The following is an 18,675-nucleotide window of genomic DNA, read 5'->3' on the forward strand; positions in this document are numbered from 1 at the left end:
CTCTAGGTTTAAAACATTAATGATGTTTCTAGTGATTCAGAACAACGCCAGGACTTCACCCAAGACTCAATGCACCGACGAGGCATAACATGAAAACCACCAAAGCGGTGAATCTGAACATTGCCACACACCAAGCACACCCCCTTTGCAACAGCAAGGGGTTGTTCCAGTGGTCTTTTGCATCAAAGTGTGTTAATTACTTGACCAGTGCATGTCTCTGCTACGGCCCGACACTAGGCTTGTTAACATTGGAAAAGATCTGCAATCTTTCCTGCAGTGCGTTCAGCTGACTGCCGATGACCAAGTTTCAAGCCGAAGCTTGAATGTGGCTTCTCAAACACACATACTCATCAGGAAGTCCAGTATGACCATGTCCATGAAGTCCACCAGCCTCGTGCCTTTGTCGTACGGAGGCGTCTTTTTCACCGTCGAACAGTAGTCGGGTTCTGTCTCCCACCTGAAACACACACACAGACAGACAAGCAGTGTTTGTACATGACGATCATTATAAGCGATACAATACACTGGACAGGATACAGACTGGAACAATGAATCCTCATAAATACTGTATTACTGCTCTTTATTCACACACAGCTGCTTTAAAATACATATCTTATCTTATCTTACCTGACCCACATCATGGGTCAGGGTTAGGGCTGATGTTCCCACAAGTTATCCGACAAAGTAGGAACTCGTTCTCCAAATTCTAAAGTCTAAAGTCCGTCGCTTCCACTGACTTTGCCCGTTTGCTGCGGCTGTAGGAGCGTCTCCATGGGGATCTCCAGGTCCTGCGGGCCGCCAGGGACAGATCCGGGAGCATGACGGCCAAAGAGGCCTCCAGGTCCCGGGGACGACCGCACACAGCGTTCTCCGTCGAGCAGTAGTATGAACACTGGCCGTAGAAGCAGACGTTCCCCACTAGGGGGAGCCACAGGAAAACAGGAGAAGTGGAGGAGCAAAGGGGGGGAAAAAATTAAATAGAAGAGGTTTTGGGAGGATGTGGCTTGTAGGAATTAGAAAGGATAGGTGTATTATTTATAGGACTGTGGAAAACTAATAATAACAAAGTGTGTACCAGGGGAGGTGAAAAAGGTTCGGGCCAGCTTGCGATCGGTGGTGACGTCTTTGATCTCCTTGACTACATCCACCAGCCTCCCAACAGCAGGAGGGACTCTCCTGTAACCCAGGATCCTGCAGAGAGGAGGGAGAAGAAAGAAAGACACAAGGATACAGTCAAAAAGAAAAACAGGAGAGAAAATATAAACCAACGTTATGTAACACGCATTCAGTTTGTGTCCTGCTGTAGCAGTGAGACGTTGTGACTTGGTACCTGTCCAGGTGAAAAGCTGCAATTTCTGCATTGTGCCTCTCGAAGTCAGAGAAGTAGTAAAGGTTGTAGTTGGTCTCCTCGTCTCTCTCCTGCCTGCGGGAGAAAGAGGAAAGAGCAACACATCACATGCATCAAGTATAATCACACACAGGCTGTTAAAGTTTCTGTTTAACACGAAGCAGAGCTAATCTTGAAACAAATATTTGAGATTATGACATACTAGACACAAAATGAGACATGTAACATGATCCGTACTTTAATTTTCTTTTTCCATTTGCACATCTTACTTCATAGGCTTGAACATGGCTTGGCCGTAGTTGGGAAATGACATCACCAGCTTCAGTTGCGTCCCACCAGACTTCTGCACTGGAAAAAAAAAAAAAAAAAAAAAAAAAAATTGCACTGAGAATGTTACCACGGCAACAACGCACACAGTAGCACACGCGTAACCTGGCGCGCTGCAATCAAACTCGTTTGGGGCACGTGTGCACGCACGCACGCACACACAGAGACGCACACAAACACAGGATGCCTCACAGAAAGTGTGTGCGTCATCAGCAAATTCAATTAGTTTCTCTCTCACACACACACACACACACAGGACTGTTGCTACATATATATATATTTTTTTTTGGGGACATTTTTTAGTTTTAGTTTAGTTCCTCTATGTATCTTCTTTCTATATATATTATACATATCACATCACACAAGAGGATGGGGCCACGGCTGCTTTTCCTTTTGTTTGGGGCAACTGAACTCTGAAGTGAACGGATTGATTTTAGCGTTTATCGCAGCGCGTACTTCTGTTGCTAAAACGTGGTCACGGTGAACGTTAAAGTGATTAGCACCAGGTGGAATGCGAGGCCGTTGTTGTCGAATGAGGCGTCAGCCACATGTCACCATGTTACCAGCTGCTCCTGGAAGCAGTGTGTAGCTTTTCAAAGGTGAAATAATGCATCAGATTGAAAGACGATTCAATGAAAAACCTCCTCTTTCGGCTCAGAACGCTGAGAGATTTGCTGAGCATAAAGTGCATATGTCCAAGCTTCTGCAGACAACACAAGAACGCCGCAAAGACGAGAGAAGAGCGCATGGAAGACTCACAAAGAGACACCACACAACAACAGAGAGCAGAGCCGACTAAACGGGGGATGAAAAATGGTGATTGTAAACATTTTGACAGATTGCAAAGATGTGCGCAAAGGGTTTAGCTGATTATGAAGTGCAACTATATTTCTTTTAGCTCTAACTAGCAATACATAATTAGGAGCAGGCAATATGGTCAACACGAGAGCAATGTGAACCCTTAAAACAAAAACTAATAGCTCCTTTCTCAGACAGCTGCTACACCGTCACTAAATCCCAAAAAACAAAAAAAAAATCTCTGCAGAGTTTTTGTCTTCAGACAGAGCAAAAATGAAGTTGCATTCATTTTTAATGGGACCAGGATAAAATAATTGAAAGGGTGTGCTGTGCTGTGTGGGCCGGCGCACGTCGAGTCTAGATGGAGCGTCTAGATGTGTGTAAAGGAGGGAAAGAGAGACTGAAGAGAGGTAAATAAATGCATGAACGGGAGACAAAAAAAAAAAAAAACAGAGAATGAAAGCTGAAATATAATGAGTGACACGAAGGCAGAGCAGACTAATGAGAGCTCTTGTCTCCACTAAGGTGCATTGGCAGCTGCACTGCTCATTTACCACCGTGTGAAATGAGTCATTTGTGTTACTTCACTTCCTTTTTTGGCTTTTTTTTTAAAACTGGCACGATTTTAATATTAACACCTGTAGCTTTATGTCATTTGTGACACAAACAGGACAGTGTGTGGTTTCACTCATAGCCTCCTGTAATGTACTGTACGTCATATAAGGACTAGGCTGTAGAGCGTATTATCTAATAGTTAGGCTACTGGTTGGGGCTAAAGGCTAGCCTGTGCACCTACTGGTCCACCTTCACCTGAAGGACAAAGGAGCCACCTCTGAGGACAACAACATCCACATTTCAGCCAGAGAAGACAGGTGGTTTCAAAAAGAGGGACAAAGGAAGTCATCTATAGAGGGTAAACAACATGGTGAAATGTATCAGTAAATACAGAGAGACCTGGAAAAATGTGGATTATCAGATCAAATTAAAGACAACTGAGCTCATATGAACTAGTATGGATTTGGAAAAGTGGTTTAGCCTCAGTTTCAGATACTTTAAGTTAGTTTTTTGTCATTTCAGTTAATGATAAATGTAGCCAAATAAAAGACGCTAACGCTAAAAGCTTGACTGAGAAGTAACGTTAGCCACACAATGCTGTAAAAGTATGATGAGGAGGGTTATTTATTGTTGGAACTGAAATAGTTACTTTCGGCAGTAACTACACCAAAACAACAACATCTACAAACGTATCTGACAGCCCTGCAGAACGTAACTTAAGGTATGACTTCATCAAAAAATACAGCATAAATTAATATTACCTGACACTAAACCTGAACCACAACACCAGGTTTCTGCGCCTGGATTCCAGTTGTTTCTTCATAATGCAGTGATCCATTTACGTCTCTGTTCTTTGGCAGATATCTGTAAAAATATATCTCTGACTGCTTTTCAAATCTGTTGGTTCAGTCAATCACACAACAGCTCTTCACCATTTTTTAAATTGGGAAGAGCTGTTGTTGTGATCTCCATGTTCAACTGTCACTGTTTGCCACACAGTGGCCGTAACCATGGAGATTTCACTTGCTGTGACATCATGTCCAAACCCTCTATATGAAACTGAAACCTCCTCCTCTGGACAGTCTTAACATGTAACATGTCGCCAAGACATTTAAACCCAGTTAACAACTTGAGACTGGAGCCTGTGGCCATTCATGGGTCAAAGACGACAGGATTAAAATAGTTTCCTCCATCTACAGGCAACATCTGCCATTCACAGACCCTAGTCGTGCGATTTCCTGATGGTCATCACCCACAGATGTTCCTCTTTAAACCCCTCCACCAGTTTTTTAGAAGTGAAGAAACGCCTTCAAGAAACTCTTCCAAGTCCAGTTGCCTTTGATTCAGCTTGGCTCTTTATTTATTTTTTTGGATACACGATGATGACTGAGAATCTTCACAGACACCAGCCACACTGTCAAAACCCGAAGGAGAATGAACAGTGAAAAAAGTTCAAAAAGAAGTTGTGCTACATAGCCAGTGGCTCGTATGTTCCTGTCCTGCTCCCGATGAATCCTCGGCGTCTCCCAAAGCTTCACAATAACCTCAATTTCAAAAGAATATTTCATCGCGAATCTACATTTGAAAGAAAAGTTTGAGACCTCGGGTGTCGCACAATCACAGCAGCCCTCCTCTTTACTCAGTCTTCACCCTCCCTGCAGCCCACACACCTTGACACCGAGGGTTTTGGGGGGTAGTTTTAATACCGGTTCTCTTGGATCTGCCTCTTTTTTTTTTTTAACACACATTTGCTCCGATTATAGTCTGAGAGAAGCCATTAATGTCATTTTTTTCATAATTTCCACATACCTGCACTGACGATGCGTTGGGTGGAGAGCTGCTGGGTCAGAAGCTCCATGTTGGGGTCGCGGTGGGCGTAGAGCTGCCAGCGGGAGATGCCCAGGTGGAAGCGCAGCCACGGAGGGTGACTGTCACTGCTGCTCCACTGGACGTCCTCGTAGCCTTCCTGGCTGGCGCTCACCCTGGACATTTACAGCTGTTATAACGTACGTGAATGAGCTTCTCATTGGGGATCAAACTGGTTATGATTAGTAGACAAACCTGTGCTAGCTACCACCCAAAAGAAAAGAGCTGAGAGACTGATCAAATCAGTTATTACAGGGGGTAATAGAGCAAGAAGGGGCTACGACAGTGAGCTATTAGATGAGGAGCTGCGACAGTGAGCTATTAGATGAGGAGCTGCAGGGATGAGGCTGCATATCTCCAACTTCTGATCTGGTAATATTAAATATATTTCCAATTATAGGTAAGTCTCTATGATTAAGACCCACAGATGAAACCAACATATTTTAGTAAAAAAATAAGGGATGATTTAATATTGAATGCAAAATGATAATAATAATGTATGTTTATAAATAGCACTATAGAAGACACATAGTAGGTAGGGGGTCCCTACTTAATCCCTCCTTCCAGTTTTGGGGGTCCTTGACCTGAAAATCGTTAAAGACTTCTGCCAACCATCAAACCAGGAGTGAAGTCAAAGTTGTACTTTCTGTACGCTGATCAGGCGTTACATTATGACCACCTTCCTAATACCGTGTCCCTCCAAATCAGTTTTTAGGTTCATGTCACTGGCTTAAATTGAAAATGGCTTGTAGCCAGTTGCTTTTTTTTTCTGGTAGTATGCAAACATAGTTGATGTACTAATCCTAGCAGCATAAGCTGATCAGGCATAACATTATGACCACCTTCCTAATATTGTGCAGGTCTCCCTTGAGCCTCCAAAACAGTTGTGTCTCATCAGAGAATGGACATGGGTCTTCTGAGGGCGTCCTCTGGTGTCTGGGGACAGGATGTTGTTAGTGGGGGGTCTTTGGGTCCTATGAGTTGAGGGCAGTGGCCTCTGTGGATGAGGTTTGTTCCAGTCCCTCCCACAGACACAGGATCCAGGTATAATTTGGAGGCCAGGCCGACACCTTCTGCCGTATTTCATGTTTTTTGAGATGTTCCTAAACCATTTTTGTGTGTGTACCTACCCTAAACCTAAGTACTAACCCTAATCCTGACCATAACCTAGAGGTTACCTTTACCCAGACGCCCAAGTCAGATAACACTGCAAAGAAGTGAGGACTGTCCGAAATGTCCTCTGCTCCTCAGAAACACACAAGAACACACAAACACACTTCTACATTTTAGCACTGACCACATCTGGGAGCTCTTCTCACTAGCCTGAACCTTTGGTTTCATTTTCAGCAACCAGTCGTCCTCAGGGACAGGAGGGACGGGTATGTTGTAAAGCGGATGGTCAAACAGCGCCTCCAGCTTCGACAAATCAGACTCCAACGTCTCGTCTCGGCTGGCACCAGAACGACCGGCGCTGGCCGCCGCCACGTGGAGCGAGGCATTTTTACCTCCTTCCCCCACCGAGCCTCCGTCAGAAATTGGTCGCATGTGACCTTTGCCATCCTTCTTGGCACCTCCATTGGAAGAATCTCTGCGCACGGCATCAGCTGGTGGCTCAGCTCGACCTGTGATCCCCTCAGGGGTGTGGTTGGTACGTGCCAGGTCTCTCAAGACGTGTGTCCTGAGTGGCAGCGGGGTGCCGCAGTGCTGCTGGTAGAGGGAAAGCGAGACAAACGCCAGGAGGAGGTGGAGGAAAATAGAGATGAAGGCCAAGGACAGACAGATTGTCCTGGAGCGACGACGCGTACACCACATCATCCTGCTGAAAAGAGAGAGGGTCAACAGAGGGGGGTGGATGCATAAAAGAAAGATAAACAGAAGGTGGAAAGTGCTGTGAAAGATTTTAAGACATGCAGAAAAAGAAAAACGACCAGGGTAAACTTATTGAATGTGTCCTTGTTAAAGGCATTTATCAAACAACACGATTTACACGTGCCACTGTTAAAACTACTTTAAGGAGAGAAAAGGTTGGCAAAATAAAAAAAAAAAAAAGGGACTTACACACAGTTTCCTTTCTTCTAAATGCTTCCTGAGACCTTTCTGCTGCTGCAGCTTATCCAAGCAGAGTACGGAGAGACTCTTTTCATTATCCAGTGAGTTTTTCACTCAGTTCTTTGTACTTTACTACTCTAATCCAGGCTCAGATAGGGAACGGTGCCAGGTTACAGTGATCCGGACACAAATCAATATGCTTGTACATCTCTTTGAAATTAGGGCCTTTATTTGACCCTGTGTTTGCTTTGGGGGATATGGCCTTTAAATGATTCTGCTACAAGAGGAAGGACAAACTGTGTTTTAAATATGCATATGCATACAGACAGATTCACAAACATCACCACCTACCCGACTTCCATCCAAAAATCAATACAGACTGTAAGATAAAAAAGACACTTGCCCTTTCAGTGATGCTATATAATGATATATATATATTTTTTTAAAGATGTTCTCATTTTTTTTTATTGCAGAGTAAATCAATACCAAAGAATATTTTGCCAAGTCTCTGTGACCGCTGACCTGTGGACTGACTCCCGTCCATGATTTGAACATTTTCTGTTTTCTCACACACAGAGTCACACAAAAGCCGATCAAAGCAGAGATGTCTTGTATCCTGTAAAACTCAGACTTAGACAGAGTTTAATGATCCACGGGGGAAACTGCTTGGTCGCAGTAGCTTAGCACATAAAAGAAGCATTATTAAAAAAAAAACACAAGTAAAAAGGCAGATAAAACACGATTAGATTAAAATGAAATAAAAAATTTATTTTCTAGTAAATAATATACATGGTGAAAAATAAAGCTTGATTTATACTTATATAAAGTATATGTATAAAGTATTATGAGATAAATATGAACAAGGCACAAGAATAAAATAAAATCAGAATGAGGGAGAAGTAAAATTTCCAGTTTACATAAAATATATCGTAAATAAAACATTTTGCTTAAGTGTCTCAGCGTAAAGTTAGCTAAGTTAGTGTGTCAGCTTTGTTTTGTAATAACATCAGTTGATGAGTTATTTTCGCTCTGCCGCGTTGAGTTTCTCTGAGCACGTCAAACAATAGCGACGACAACAGAGCGGATCACGATGAACAACGGCTATTTAAGCTGAAATCACTCAAATTCATGTTTAATCCAATTTTATTTATCTGTCTCAAACCTGCAGAGCGAACGCTAACGGTGGCGAAACAAACAAACAAACAAACAAAAAGACTTCAGCAGAAAGAACATGGGAAGAAAGGTGGACAGAGGGTCACGGTTAAGGTGAAGTTAATGGTATGGTGCACAAACAATGACGCAAACAAATGGACGCACACAAATGCATGGATGGAGAAGAAAGCGGAGGACATGGGCTCAGTGCATTGTGTGAAGTCGCCCAGCAACATGGGCATAACTAAGGGATGACTGAAGGCCGTCTGAACCAGGCTTTAACGTTTAACGCTGAAGCCGGATGATGTTTCCACCAGAAAGCTGAAGTTCTGTATGATTCTGGTCGTGTGATGTGTGATGACATATAGAAGACTCCTCCCATTCCACTTTGGAAAACTTTGAAAGTGAAGCAATCTATTGAGATCTTTGAGATACGTTGGAGCTCGGCATTAGAGGGCCTTGTATTCAAGGGGAGGGATTTTAAATTCAATTTTGGGTCTGGACAAGGGGCCATTGAAGAGAAGCTAAAATTGGACAAATGTGATCTCTCGCTGAAGCATTACAGAAATCCAGTCTGTGCATGAACTATTCTTTCGGACGGTCGTCCTTGTCAGTTGTTTTATGTGAGAGTTTAAGTGTCTATAGCATCAATACCAATACAAATTTTCTCAAGACGCTTTATAAAACCCAGCCTGAAACCACCAGAGCAAGCATGAAGGTGACGGAGGAGGAAAAGGAAAGAAAGTCCCTTTTATCTACTACCTTTTGAACAATATGGGATGGAGAGAGTGACACACAGCTAATAACACGCTGCACAATAGTAGCACACAATGGATGAGTAGCTGGTTCAGGAATTAGAGGATAGGTGCTCGGTGTATCGTTCCCCAGCAGCTTTAGCCTAAACCAGTACAACATAAGAGATGGTCCAGTGTCACCTGAGCCGGGGTTAGACATCGATAACATTTTATTCTTTATCGATTACCTCATCAATTCGTCCTGTAAATTTTTGGTTTAGAAAAAGTAGGCGGTCGTGGTTTTATGCAAACAACAGCAATTTTAATTGGGTTTCTAAACAAGAGATAAGAGCTTGTGTAAGAAAACAAATAGGAGATTGGTCACTCAGTACGTCATGCACGATTAAAACGGAGTTCTCATTATTCGATTGAGACACCCTGATAATGAATAAATGAACCAGATAACTGAATCTGAGTTTTCAATCGGATAATGCGTGTGCGCATGCTCCACCACCGTTGCGCTGCCGTGTGACCCCGGAACAAAAACGCCGATCGCAGAAGAAGAAGAGAAACGGAGCCGTCTGAGGGACAGCGTGGATCTTACCTGCACCAGAAGTAGCACGAACATTACGTACAACATTAAAAAATGTACAATTATCCGTCTGGTTGTTGTTTGAAATGCCGGTCTGCCGCATGGACGACTCTTGTTTATTATATCACATAATAGATCAACCTGAAATCGGGCCGTATTAACGTGGTATTATCCCGCTGAAAAGACACGTATCGCCACCTAGTGTGGAGGAGGAGAACATTTATTCGATTTTCTTGTGCTGCATGTAAACTGGGACAAGGACTGTAGTCAGAAAGTCGAATTTTGAGCATAGCTCGATTAAGCTCTGCATGTAAACACACTGACTGGATCCTCATTAGCACCGCTCAGCTAGCTAGTCGAACACATGGCACTCTCAGTATTTAATGCTGTCGACTAATACTTTGAAACTGCAGCGCTGCATAAGTTGCATGCTGCACCGTTCTTCTTCTGGTGAGGTGTAGCCACCGTTTCAGTGTCAATGCCATTGCATCTTGCTTTTATGTAAAGATTCTTCTTGTTCTTCTTTCGTTTTATGGCTTTTTGGCGCATTACCGCCACCTTCTGGCCTGGGACGTAAAGATTTGGGCATGAAAAGAATCCATAAGGAGAATCGAGAAGCATGAAGATAAATGATATCGATGAACCAGTTGGAACCGGTTATGTTAAAGAACCGGTTCTCGATGCCCATCGCTAGCCAGCCCTCACTATAAGCTTCACCTAAAAAGAAGGTCTTCAGCGTAACCTTCAAAGTAGAGAGGGCGTCTGCCTCCCAAAGTCAAACCGGGAGCTTGTTCCATAGCAACGGTGTCTGGTAGGTTCTTCACAGTACTACTAGAGAACAGGATAAAGTCATCCAGAGGAAGAGACAGTGAAAGAGAAAGGAAAACAGACTAAGGATGAACTTTCTGTGCTGTACGGGCCAGTCGCAGTGATCACTTTGACTTGTAATCAAACCTGGGGGGCTACCACATAGGGTGTGAATCTCACCTAATTAAACTAGAGACAGACCTTTGGTTAATTAAAAATTCTGTTTAGGCTACTTAAAGGAGTCTGGAGATGACCTTTCTCGGTTACCATAGGAACACGTCTGGCACCTTAGAAGAAGTCCCACTCCCTCTGTAGGTATGGTACATGTTATTATGCGGAAATTGAAATATAATTATGAACATTTCATTCGGTATCTCCAAACAGAAGCTGGCTTTTTGAAAGACTCTGAAAGAGTCTGAAAATGACTGAAAAAGTAATAAAACAACAGGCACTACAGGAACTACACTTTGAACACACGCAGCAAATTATCTTCTTCAGCAGGCGTCCTAACCAGGCGGAGGGTGAGACAGATGTTTCATATTCTGGGCGCGTGTTCGCACTGAGACTTTGATTCAGGCACCTCAGGCCTCGTGGAGAGTCCCGCAGGAGACGATGTTTCTGTGAAGTACGACTCTTTAAAGTCTGTGTGTGTGTGTTCACGCTGAGCACACTCCACCCGACTGATGTGAGAGAGCTCAACAAAATGCATGTGTATCGTATACGTTAACATGGAGTGACAGCGTGACTCATCTGTATCAGCTTAATAGAGAAGGGTTGAAGCGATTCTGGTGAAGCCTTTTCCTGTATTCTCACAGGTACTTATTTATTATTCATCAGGGCTCAAACATCACTGAACCTTTTTTTTTTTTTTTTTTTTTTTTTGGATAGCACGAGCAAAATACTAATTAACAAAAACCACAATGGAATTGGAAGCTGATGAGGCTGCATGGAGGAAAAAATCTATTAAATATTTTGCGTGAGGTTATTGCACATTGTCTTAAAAAGAATGAGTCCTTTTTAATGAGTGACTGCTGGTCTGTTTCTTTGAAAATAGCACGAAGGCAAAGGGCCGTTCTAGCTGCCAGAGTATTGCAAAGGATTAAAACTCAAGGGAAGAAAGACAAGGGGAAAATTAAAATATGTATATTTATTCATTTTTATTAGGTTTTAAAGGAATGTTTGTCGGTTTTAGCATCCTAATATATGTTAATTTTTTATGAAAAGTATGTGTAGCCAGGTTTTTCAGGTATTTGGTCTTAAATCAGAGTCATGTCAGGTTAACAGGAGTTGGTTTGAGTTACAAAAAGTGTTTAAACCTCGTTTAAAATGCAAAGTAAATTAACAAATAGACTCAGAAACAGCTTTTACCCCAGGGCCATCCATACCGCAAAATGCTGCTAATTCTTAATTGAGGCCGATATCTTGTATTTTAAATAACATTGTATTTATTGCCCCCATGGCTGTATGAATGTGGATAATAGTGACTTTTTATGTTTTGTGTTCAGAAATGACATGACAAAGAAATTCTGTTGCACTGATGTACAGTGACGATAAAGCTTTCAGTTCAATAGGTAAAACTTGTGGCTTCATGAGGTTTATGGCATTTGGCATTAGTTTAAAAAGAAAGAGCTGCTGATTCCACCTTTAATTTTAGAGACACTGCTTTGTCATACTACTGAATAGACACGTTTCTATTTTTTTTTAGTCAGCGAGCTGGGATGAATAACAAAAAAACACTTAGGATTTTAATTAAATCCACTGTAGCTGCACCACAAACTACCTCCTCCATAATGATCATTCAGCTGAATCACCACCTTTCACCACTTTGCGCGGGGGCTGTTGCACTAAAATGCACTTGTCTTCACTAGTGTACCTAATGTTTCGGGAATTCAACGTGTGTGTGCCTTTGATAAAACTCAAGGACAGAGTACGTATTGTAGAAGAAAGAAAGGTTAATTTGGGTGCAGGTGCTTTTGTTTGAATTATGCATGTTACTGAACACGGTTAAACTGAAATCACGGTACGCCTGGACTCTTTGTGATTATTGAATTATTTACAAGTAGTCTTGCAGCTTCTGAAACGGTTCTATATTTGACATGGGTTTCAAGTATTCAGGTATCTCCTCTTGAGACCCTGCGTCCTCATATGGGGACATTAAGTTTTAGGTTTTTATTGCAGCTGATTCTGCTTCATTTAAACCTGTTGTCCTCATTGGTGGACACTCTGTTCTAACCATCTAGTGGTAGCAAAAGGTCAACACACTAGTCAGTAAAAACATGGTAGCGAAATTATTGACAACGATCACAGACAAAGTGACGAGAAAAACCCATCAAATTTATTTATGCTATAAACGTTCAGTGATATGACCCCATCAAATTATTTATGCTTATTAACGTTTCTAGTTTGATATGACCCGCAAATTTATCAAATTTTATCAATAGCAACAAGCTACAATCTCGCTAATAGCAAGCACTCACTTGAGGACATTGGGACTGTATATTTCTGTACGTTTCCTTTCTTTTTCACTTCACTTATTTTTATAATTCTGTAAATATCCTATCTATCTATCTATCTATCTATCTATCTATCTATCTATCTATCTATCTATCTATCTATCTATCTATCTATCTATCTATCTATCTATCTATCTATCTATCTATCTATCTATCTATCTATCTATCTATCTATCTATCTGGGTAATGTTCAGGTATTAAAATTAACAGTTGTCACAACTTGATGACTTATAAAATAAATAATGAAATAATCCCAGTGTCCACATTTGAGGACATTTTTTTTTTCTCCAAAAACTACTACTTCTGTTTGAGAGATGACGCTTATTTATTTTTTATAGTTGTTAGGTTCTACAGATTCCAAATACCTTGGAGAAATTATAACTGCACAGCAAAGTAAAGCTCGGGTCTCAGGAGGTTAAACTGTGCATCACATTTCATAACCTCGTACCGTCTGGCTTTGGTCGACACATTTTTACAGGTGGAGCAGAAAGTCTTTCAGGTCAGAGCCAGTCGCTGCAGGGCGGCTGTTGTTTCACGCCTCCCCCTCCAACATTCAGTCGCCTACAAGCCGTTTTGCTGAGTTACTGATGCAGCCTCTCTGTCTCCGTCTCTCAGTGATGTATTATAAACAAGCTGTTTTAGGTTTGATGCACACAGGCACTTCTCCACCCCCCCCTCGTCCCCCCTCCCTCCGTCCCCCCTTCCTTCTCTTTAGTCTCATTTCAAAGCCCTCCTCCATTTTCCCAAAACTCATGCCCTCCTTTTTCTTTCTCTTTTTCTTTTTTTCTCCTCTCTCTCTGCATCTCAGTATGAAGAGAAGCTAATGAAATGAAGAGTCGCGGCTGCTGATGGTCGAAATGGGAGCCGGGTCACACCAAACACTTACAGGGAAACACACACATTAATATTGGATTGTGTTTCTCATTTCTCAATAATACTGAAAAAAAAAAAAAAAAAAAATAATAATAACAAACAGGGGGGAAAAAAGCCCACAAGCAAGGTTGAGATGAAAGATTCATCCCTCCCTCCGTCTCCTGCTGTCCTCCGTCGTCCTCCTCTCGCTAACTCGTCTTCTTCTCTGACTCTCTGCATCTTTTGAAAGGCTCTGAATTCTCGCTCTCTGAACTTTCAAACGCCCTCTTCTTCCCCATCGCTGAGTCTCACTGAATCCCGCGTCTTGCCATCCGCCCCGACTCTTTGCCTCTTTCACCTCCCGTGTCTGCCACTGTTACGCACAAACACACACACACACACATCCAGGGATGCTCCAGGCTTTCCACTCATCACCACGGGCCGAGAGGCGGTTGCTAGGATACCGCGGCCACCTGTTTGAGGTTCAGCATCAGCTCCGAAATTAAACTTCAGATTGGGAAAGAAAACGTCTTGTCTATTGGAATACTTGCATTTTATTATTCATTTACAAAGGGCTTTTGCCAAAAGCCTGGGTCTAAAGTCAATAAATAAATAAATAAATATGATGGAGATTCATTGTATGCACTTTTAAACCCGTTTTAATATTTTAACCCTAAACTGCAACTGAGATTTGAAGAATGAAAAGAGTATAAAGCTGCAGAGAGCTGTCATTTCTACTTTAACCTCTTATCATTTCAGCCTTTTTGCAAAATAAATAAATAAATAAACTGAATGATGTTCATGAACAGTTTGAAGCTCGTGCATGTTCTTGGTCCCTTTTAAAGGCAAAGACTCTGATGTTTGTGTCACAAAAGTCAGAATCACTCTAAGTGGTTTTGTTCTTCAGTAATTAAACTCAAAACATGAGACGTTGGTGGGTTCGCCTGAATTTTTCAGTTTAGAAAATATGTATTGGTTGAATCCAATAATGACTTTTAACAATGAAATCAGAAGAAAATTACACGTTGCATGTAGCATTTACTCAAACCGCTGCTGTCGCTGTTGGACCTATTTTATGGGGGATGAAGCCTCTCTAAAATATTCTTAAGCCCCCCCAAATAATTTGGTGTTGTTTTATTTATATCTTTTTACTTTTTTACTTTAATATGAGTTTAAATAAGTAATTGATCACTTAAATGTGATGATAAATCTGTCTGCTTCCCTTCACTTCATAGTGTGAGGCAGAGCGAGCCCCTCCATCGCGTCCTTATCCACTTGTTCGTACAGAGAGCGTCCACATCACTGAAAATCCAGCCCACGTTTTCTCCACGAACTCGCTTGCTCTCGGTACCTGTGGCGCGTGAACCTTTGAAGCACACAGAGCCGATACGGCTGGATTTAAGACAGTGCTGGTGTAAAAAACTAGTCAGCTCCAGCCTCCAGCGAACAGCAGAAAGTCTCAGGTAATTAATGAACCAAATGATCCCTGTTTGACAAGAGTGTTAAAAGATACATTGCAGCTCCAAAAGAACGCGGCTACTTAGCTCGCTAGTTAAAACGCACGGTGAAGGTCCTGGTTGTTTATTAAGAGTGCACTCTTTTATTTTTCTGTCTTTGTGGTGACTTCCTTCTGGAGCTCATTCACACGACGTCCGTTTACATCCTGTGCATTTCCTCGGGGCTGAGCCTCCCCTGTCCGTAAAACCTAGCGACGCCCCTGACTCAAACACAACAACTCGTGTTTGAGCAAACACTGAGCTCTGATTGGTTGAAAAAGCTACAACCGTCCCATATACAGTAACGGTCCAGGCGAGTTTTAAAGGGTTAAGCTGTTTGTTTTAGCTTCATGGTCACGTGTCTCGTTTCCTGCCGCAACTCCAGCTTGAGTGCATCTGAAATATTTGGATTTAATTAGCAGCTAAGGGGTCAGATATTAAGGAGTCTGGGTTGTTTCATATTCTCAATAACTTAATAAGGCCATAATGTAAATTGCTGCACCCTGACCTTCCCAATTAATGAACATAAAAAGAAGATGCCACAGTGAATCTGCACTACAGCCTAGTAAAAGAGTAAGAACATGCATGACATTTAACATTTTCCAAGTGTAGCACCGCGTCCATAGATTCAGAAACAGCATCCTGTCGGATAATTAGCCGTCCCCCCCCCCTCAGCAGCGTGGAGAACATTTAAAAAAACAAAAAACAAAAAACAAGCAGATCTTCAGAGTGACTCTGTGGCTCTTTGTATGAATATTTAACAACGGCGCGGAGACACAATGAGAGGGAGGAGATATATAAAGAGAGTCTGAGGTGAATAATGAATGAGGAGCATCGCAGTCTGGAACCACGCTCACCACCGACGCAAGACCCGGCAGATTAATCTGGAGCGCTGTTACAATAATTGCAGCTTGTACAGGCTCCTTCACATGAAGTAGGTCAGCCGGGTGAATCCAGGGGAAAGCTATCAGTGAATTACGTCGGTGTCAGTACCAACCAATCCAGATGTATCTCAAATCCATCGCAGTTTAGTCCAGAGTTGTAAAATAGGGAGGGATTCTCAAACTGGGGCCGTCTAAGTTAAAACTGATGTAACTTGGACTCATGTTGTCGGCGGGGGAACAAAAAAAAACCTTTTCATCTTTTTTTAGTCATCTCATACGCTGAGTTATCTGCCACCGTGCATTTCAAACAGCCGCTCTGCACGGCCCAGTATGGCACTCACGCTGTTCACATCGACTCAGTAATGAGCCATCATGACTCCCATTAGCTGCACAGCACAAAACAGAAAGAAGCTCAGGCCGGTGCTAAAATTAGAAAGAGGCCACTAGTTTGGTGCTAAAAAAAAAACAAAAAACAAAAACAGGCCGGGCTTCTTCAGCAAATGCCCGACTCAAGAGCAAAAAAACAAGAGCCAACTTAGAGAAACAGTGCCAAAGTCAATGCAGCCGCAATTACAGTAAATGTACCCTGACCAGTAGACATGTAGCACCCCCCACCCCTCCCACCCCATAGCTATGACACTCTATGATGGCAGCAGATACAAGCACACACACAAAAAAATGGTTTAGGAGCAACTAAATAAAATAAAAAAAACAGCGACCAGGTGTTGATCTGGCCTCCAAATTCACTAGATCCCAAACTGATCAAGTATCAGTGGGATGATCCACAGAGGGAGGCCCCTCCCCTCAATCCACAGGACCCAAAGACCCCCCCCACTAACAACATCTTGTTACCAGTAGGTCCATGTCCATTCTCTGATGTGTCGCTTTGGAGGGAGACCTGCACAGTATCAGGAAGGTGGTCATAATGTTATGCCTGATCAGCGTATACATAAGTTTATCCTGATAAACAGCAACATCAAAGCCCATAAGGAGACTGTTCTAAATTATAACACCTTTGGGAGTTATTCTCTCTGACACACAGCAGGTCCCAGGTCGGCTGCGCTCTGTGGACGTCCCCCGTCCAGGAGGAGACGTCCCAGCTAGACGTCCCAACCGTCTCCAATGGCGTCTTTTGCCTCAGGTGTGACATTTAAAGAGTCAGCGAGCTAAATAAAACGACCTATATTATTTCTCAGCTGGATCATCATCCGGCGTGCGACTGAACAGAGCAGCTGATGTTTTAACTTCCTGGATAGACAGAGACAGAGACAGACACAGAGACAGAGACAGAGACAGGGACAGAGCTCTGACAAAATGCTGACGAGTTCAGTGGTGAGGACAGGCTGACCTGGTGCATATTTGGGTTCACAAACGCTGCCAAGTCTTTTTCTAATCTGTCAATAAACCCCCCCGACCCCTCGATCTCTGGGTCATGATGCCCTCGGACTCTCTGATATATGTCACGTGTTCAGAAAACAGGAATTGTTGTTTTGTTAGCAAGAGTCTGGATATACAATCACAAATACCATGTCCACAAGTTTCCAGTGTATCGCTGCTCAGTGGTCATAATGTTGTGGCTGATGGCCGTATACAGCACTGACGATGCACTGAACCATTCACAGGAGATGAACCGAACCGTCCTTCAGCCGAAGCGCAGAAAAAAGAAAAATCTATTCATGCACGTTTCAATAAAAACTCTACGAGGACATTTACACACACACACACAAAAAAAAAAAGTTTCACAAACGTTTGTGAACGATATGTCCCCAAAATATATCAGTTACTTTCAGAAGAAGTCAACATTTAAACTGTAAAGCAGCAGCCTTTCAAACAGCCTCCTCCGGTTTCCCGGGGACGACCTGTCTCACTCGGTCTCTGTCAGCGTCTCTGACAAGTCCCATCGCTCCATCACTGACTTTTTGTTTCACTTTCCTTCTGAACACAAAGTCTTTTGTCGGGTATTTTTAGAAGCATCTTTCTTAGTCTCCGCTGTGTATTTACTATTTTTCTTTATAAAAAAAAAGACCTGTAGAAAGTCTTTGAGTCCTCTGAGAGACTTTTCTTTAAGTCTTCAGGTTTGATTTGACAGTTGGCAGCACTGTCACTAGTGTTTGTGAACGTGTGACAGGACGTCAGGGGCAAATATATATATATATATATATATATATATATATATATCTATATATATATATACATACATATATATATATATATATATATATATATATATATATGTATGTATATATATATATATATATAGATAGATAGATAGATAGATAGATAGATAGATAGATATTACTACATATCTCCATGTCCATGTCATTGCATATTATACAGTATGGTATCTTTAATGTGTATATAGATACATTTATATATTTTATATGAAGAATTTTTATTGCTTTTACACTTGTGTGTATTTTACATACGCTTTGAATATTGTTTATGTATATTTATGTAGTAGCGTTATTTAGATATGCGCTGTACATATGTTTGCTTTACTACACTTTGTATATGTTTCTATATACTTACGTGTATTTTACATACACATTGTATATTGTTTATAATTTTGCATATTTTACATACATTTTGTATCATGTATACTTTTGTATATTTTACTACTTTGTAAATTGTTTTGTACACTTTACATACACTACATCTACATACATGTTTATATATTCTTCTGTATATTTTACAGTTTTTCC

At 41.9% G+C, this 18,675-nt stretch overlaps 1 protein-coding gene across 1 annotated transcript in view; it reads right to left on the reverse strand.

The window, feature by feature from the left end:
• The window catches only part of fam20cl (family with sequence similarity 20 member C, like), a 33,337-nt gene extending 26,464 nt beyond the window's left edge, over positions 1 to 6,873 (reverse strand). Inside the window, exons 1-7 of the mRNA XM_047578088.1 lie at positions 6,192 to 6,873; positions 4,838 to 5,010; positions 1,618 to 1,696; positions 1,331 to 1,423; positions 1,076 to 1,191; positions 738 to 918; positions 348 to 457 (exon numbers count right to left, since the gene is read on the reverse strand). Of these exons, the coding sequence (XP_047434044.1) occupies positions 348 to 457; positions 738 to 918; positions 1,076 to 1,191; positions 1,331 to 1,423; positions 1,618 to 1,696; positions 4,838 to 5,010; positions 6,192 to 6,709 (1,270 nt within the window). The 5' untranslated portion in view covers positions 6,710 to 6,873. The remainder of the gene's footprint in view (positions 1 to 347; positions 458 to 737; positions 919 to 1,075; positions 1,192 to 1,330; positions 1,424 to 1,617; positions 1,697 to 4,837; positions 5,011 to 6,191) is intronic.
• Positions 6,874 to 18,675: the final 11,802 nt, after the last annotated feature.

The sequence above is a fragment of the Mugil cephalus genome, chromosome 2 (genome assembly GCF_022458985.1).
Source record: "Mugil cephalus isolate CIBA_MC_2020 chromosome 2, CIBA_Mcephalus_1.1, whole genome shotgun sequence".
Taxonomy (NCBI): domain Eukaryota; kingdom Metazoa; phylum Chordata; class Actinopteri; order Mugiliformes; family Mugilidae; genus Mugil; species Mugil cephalus.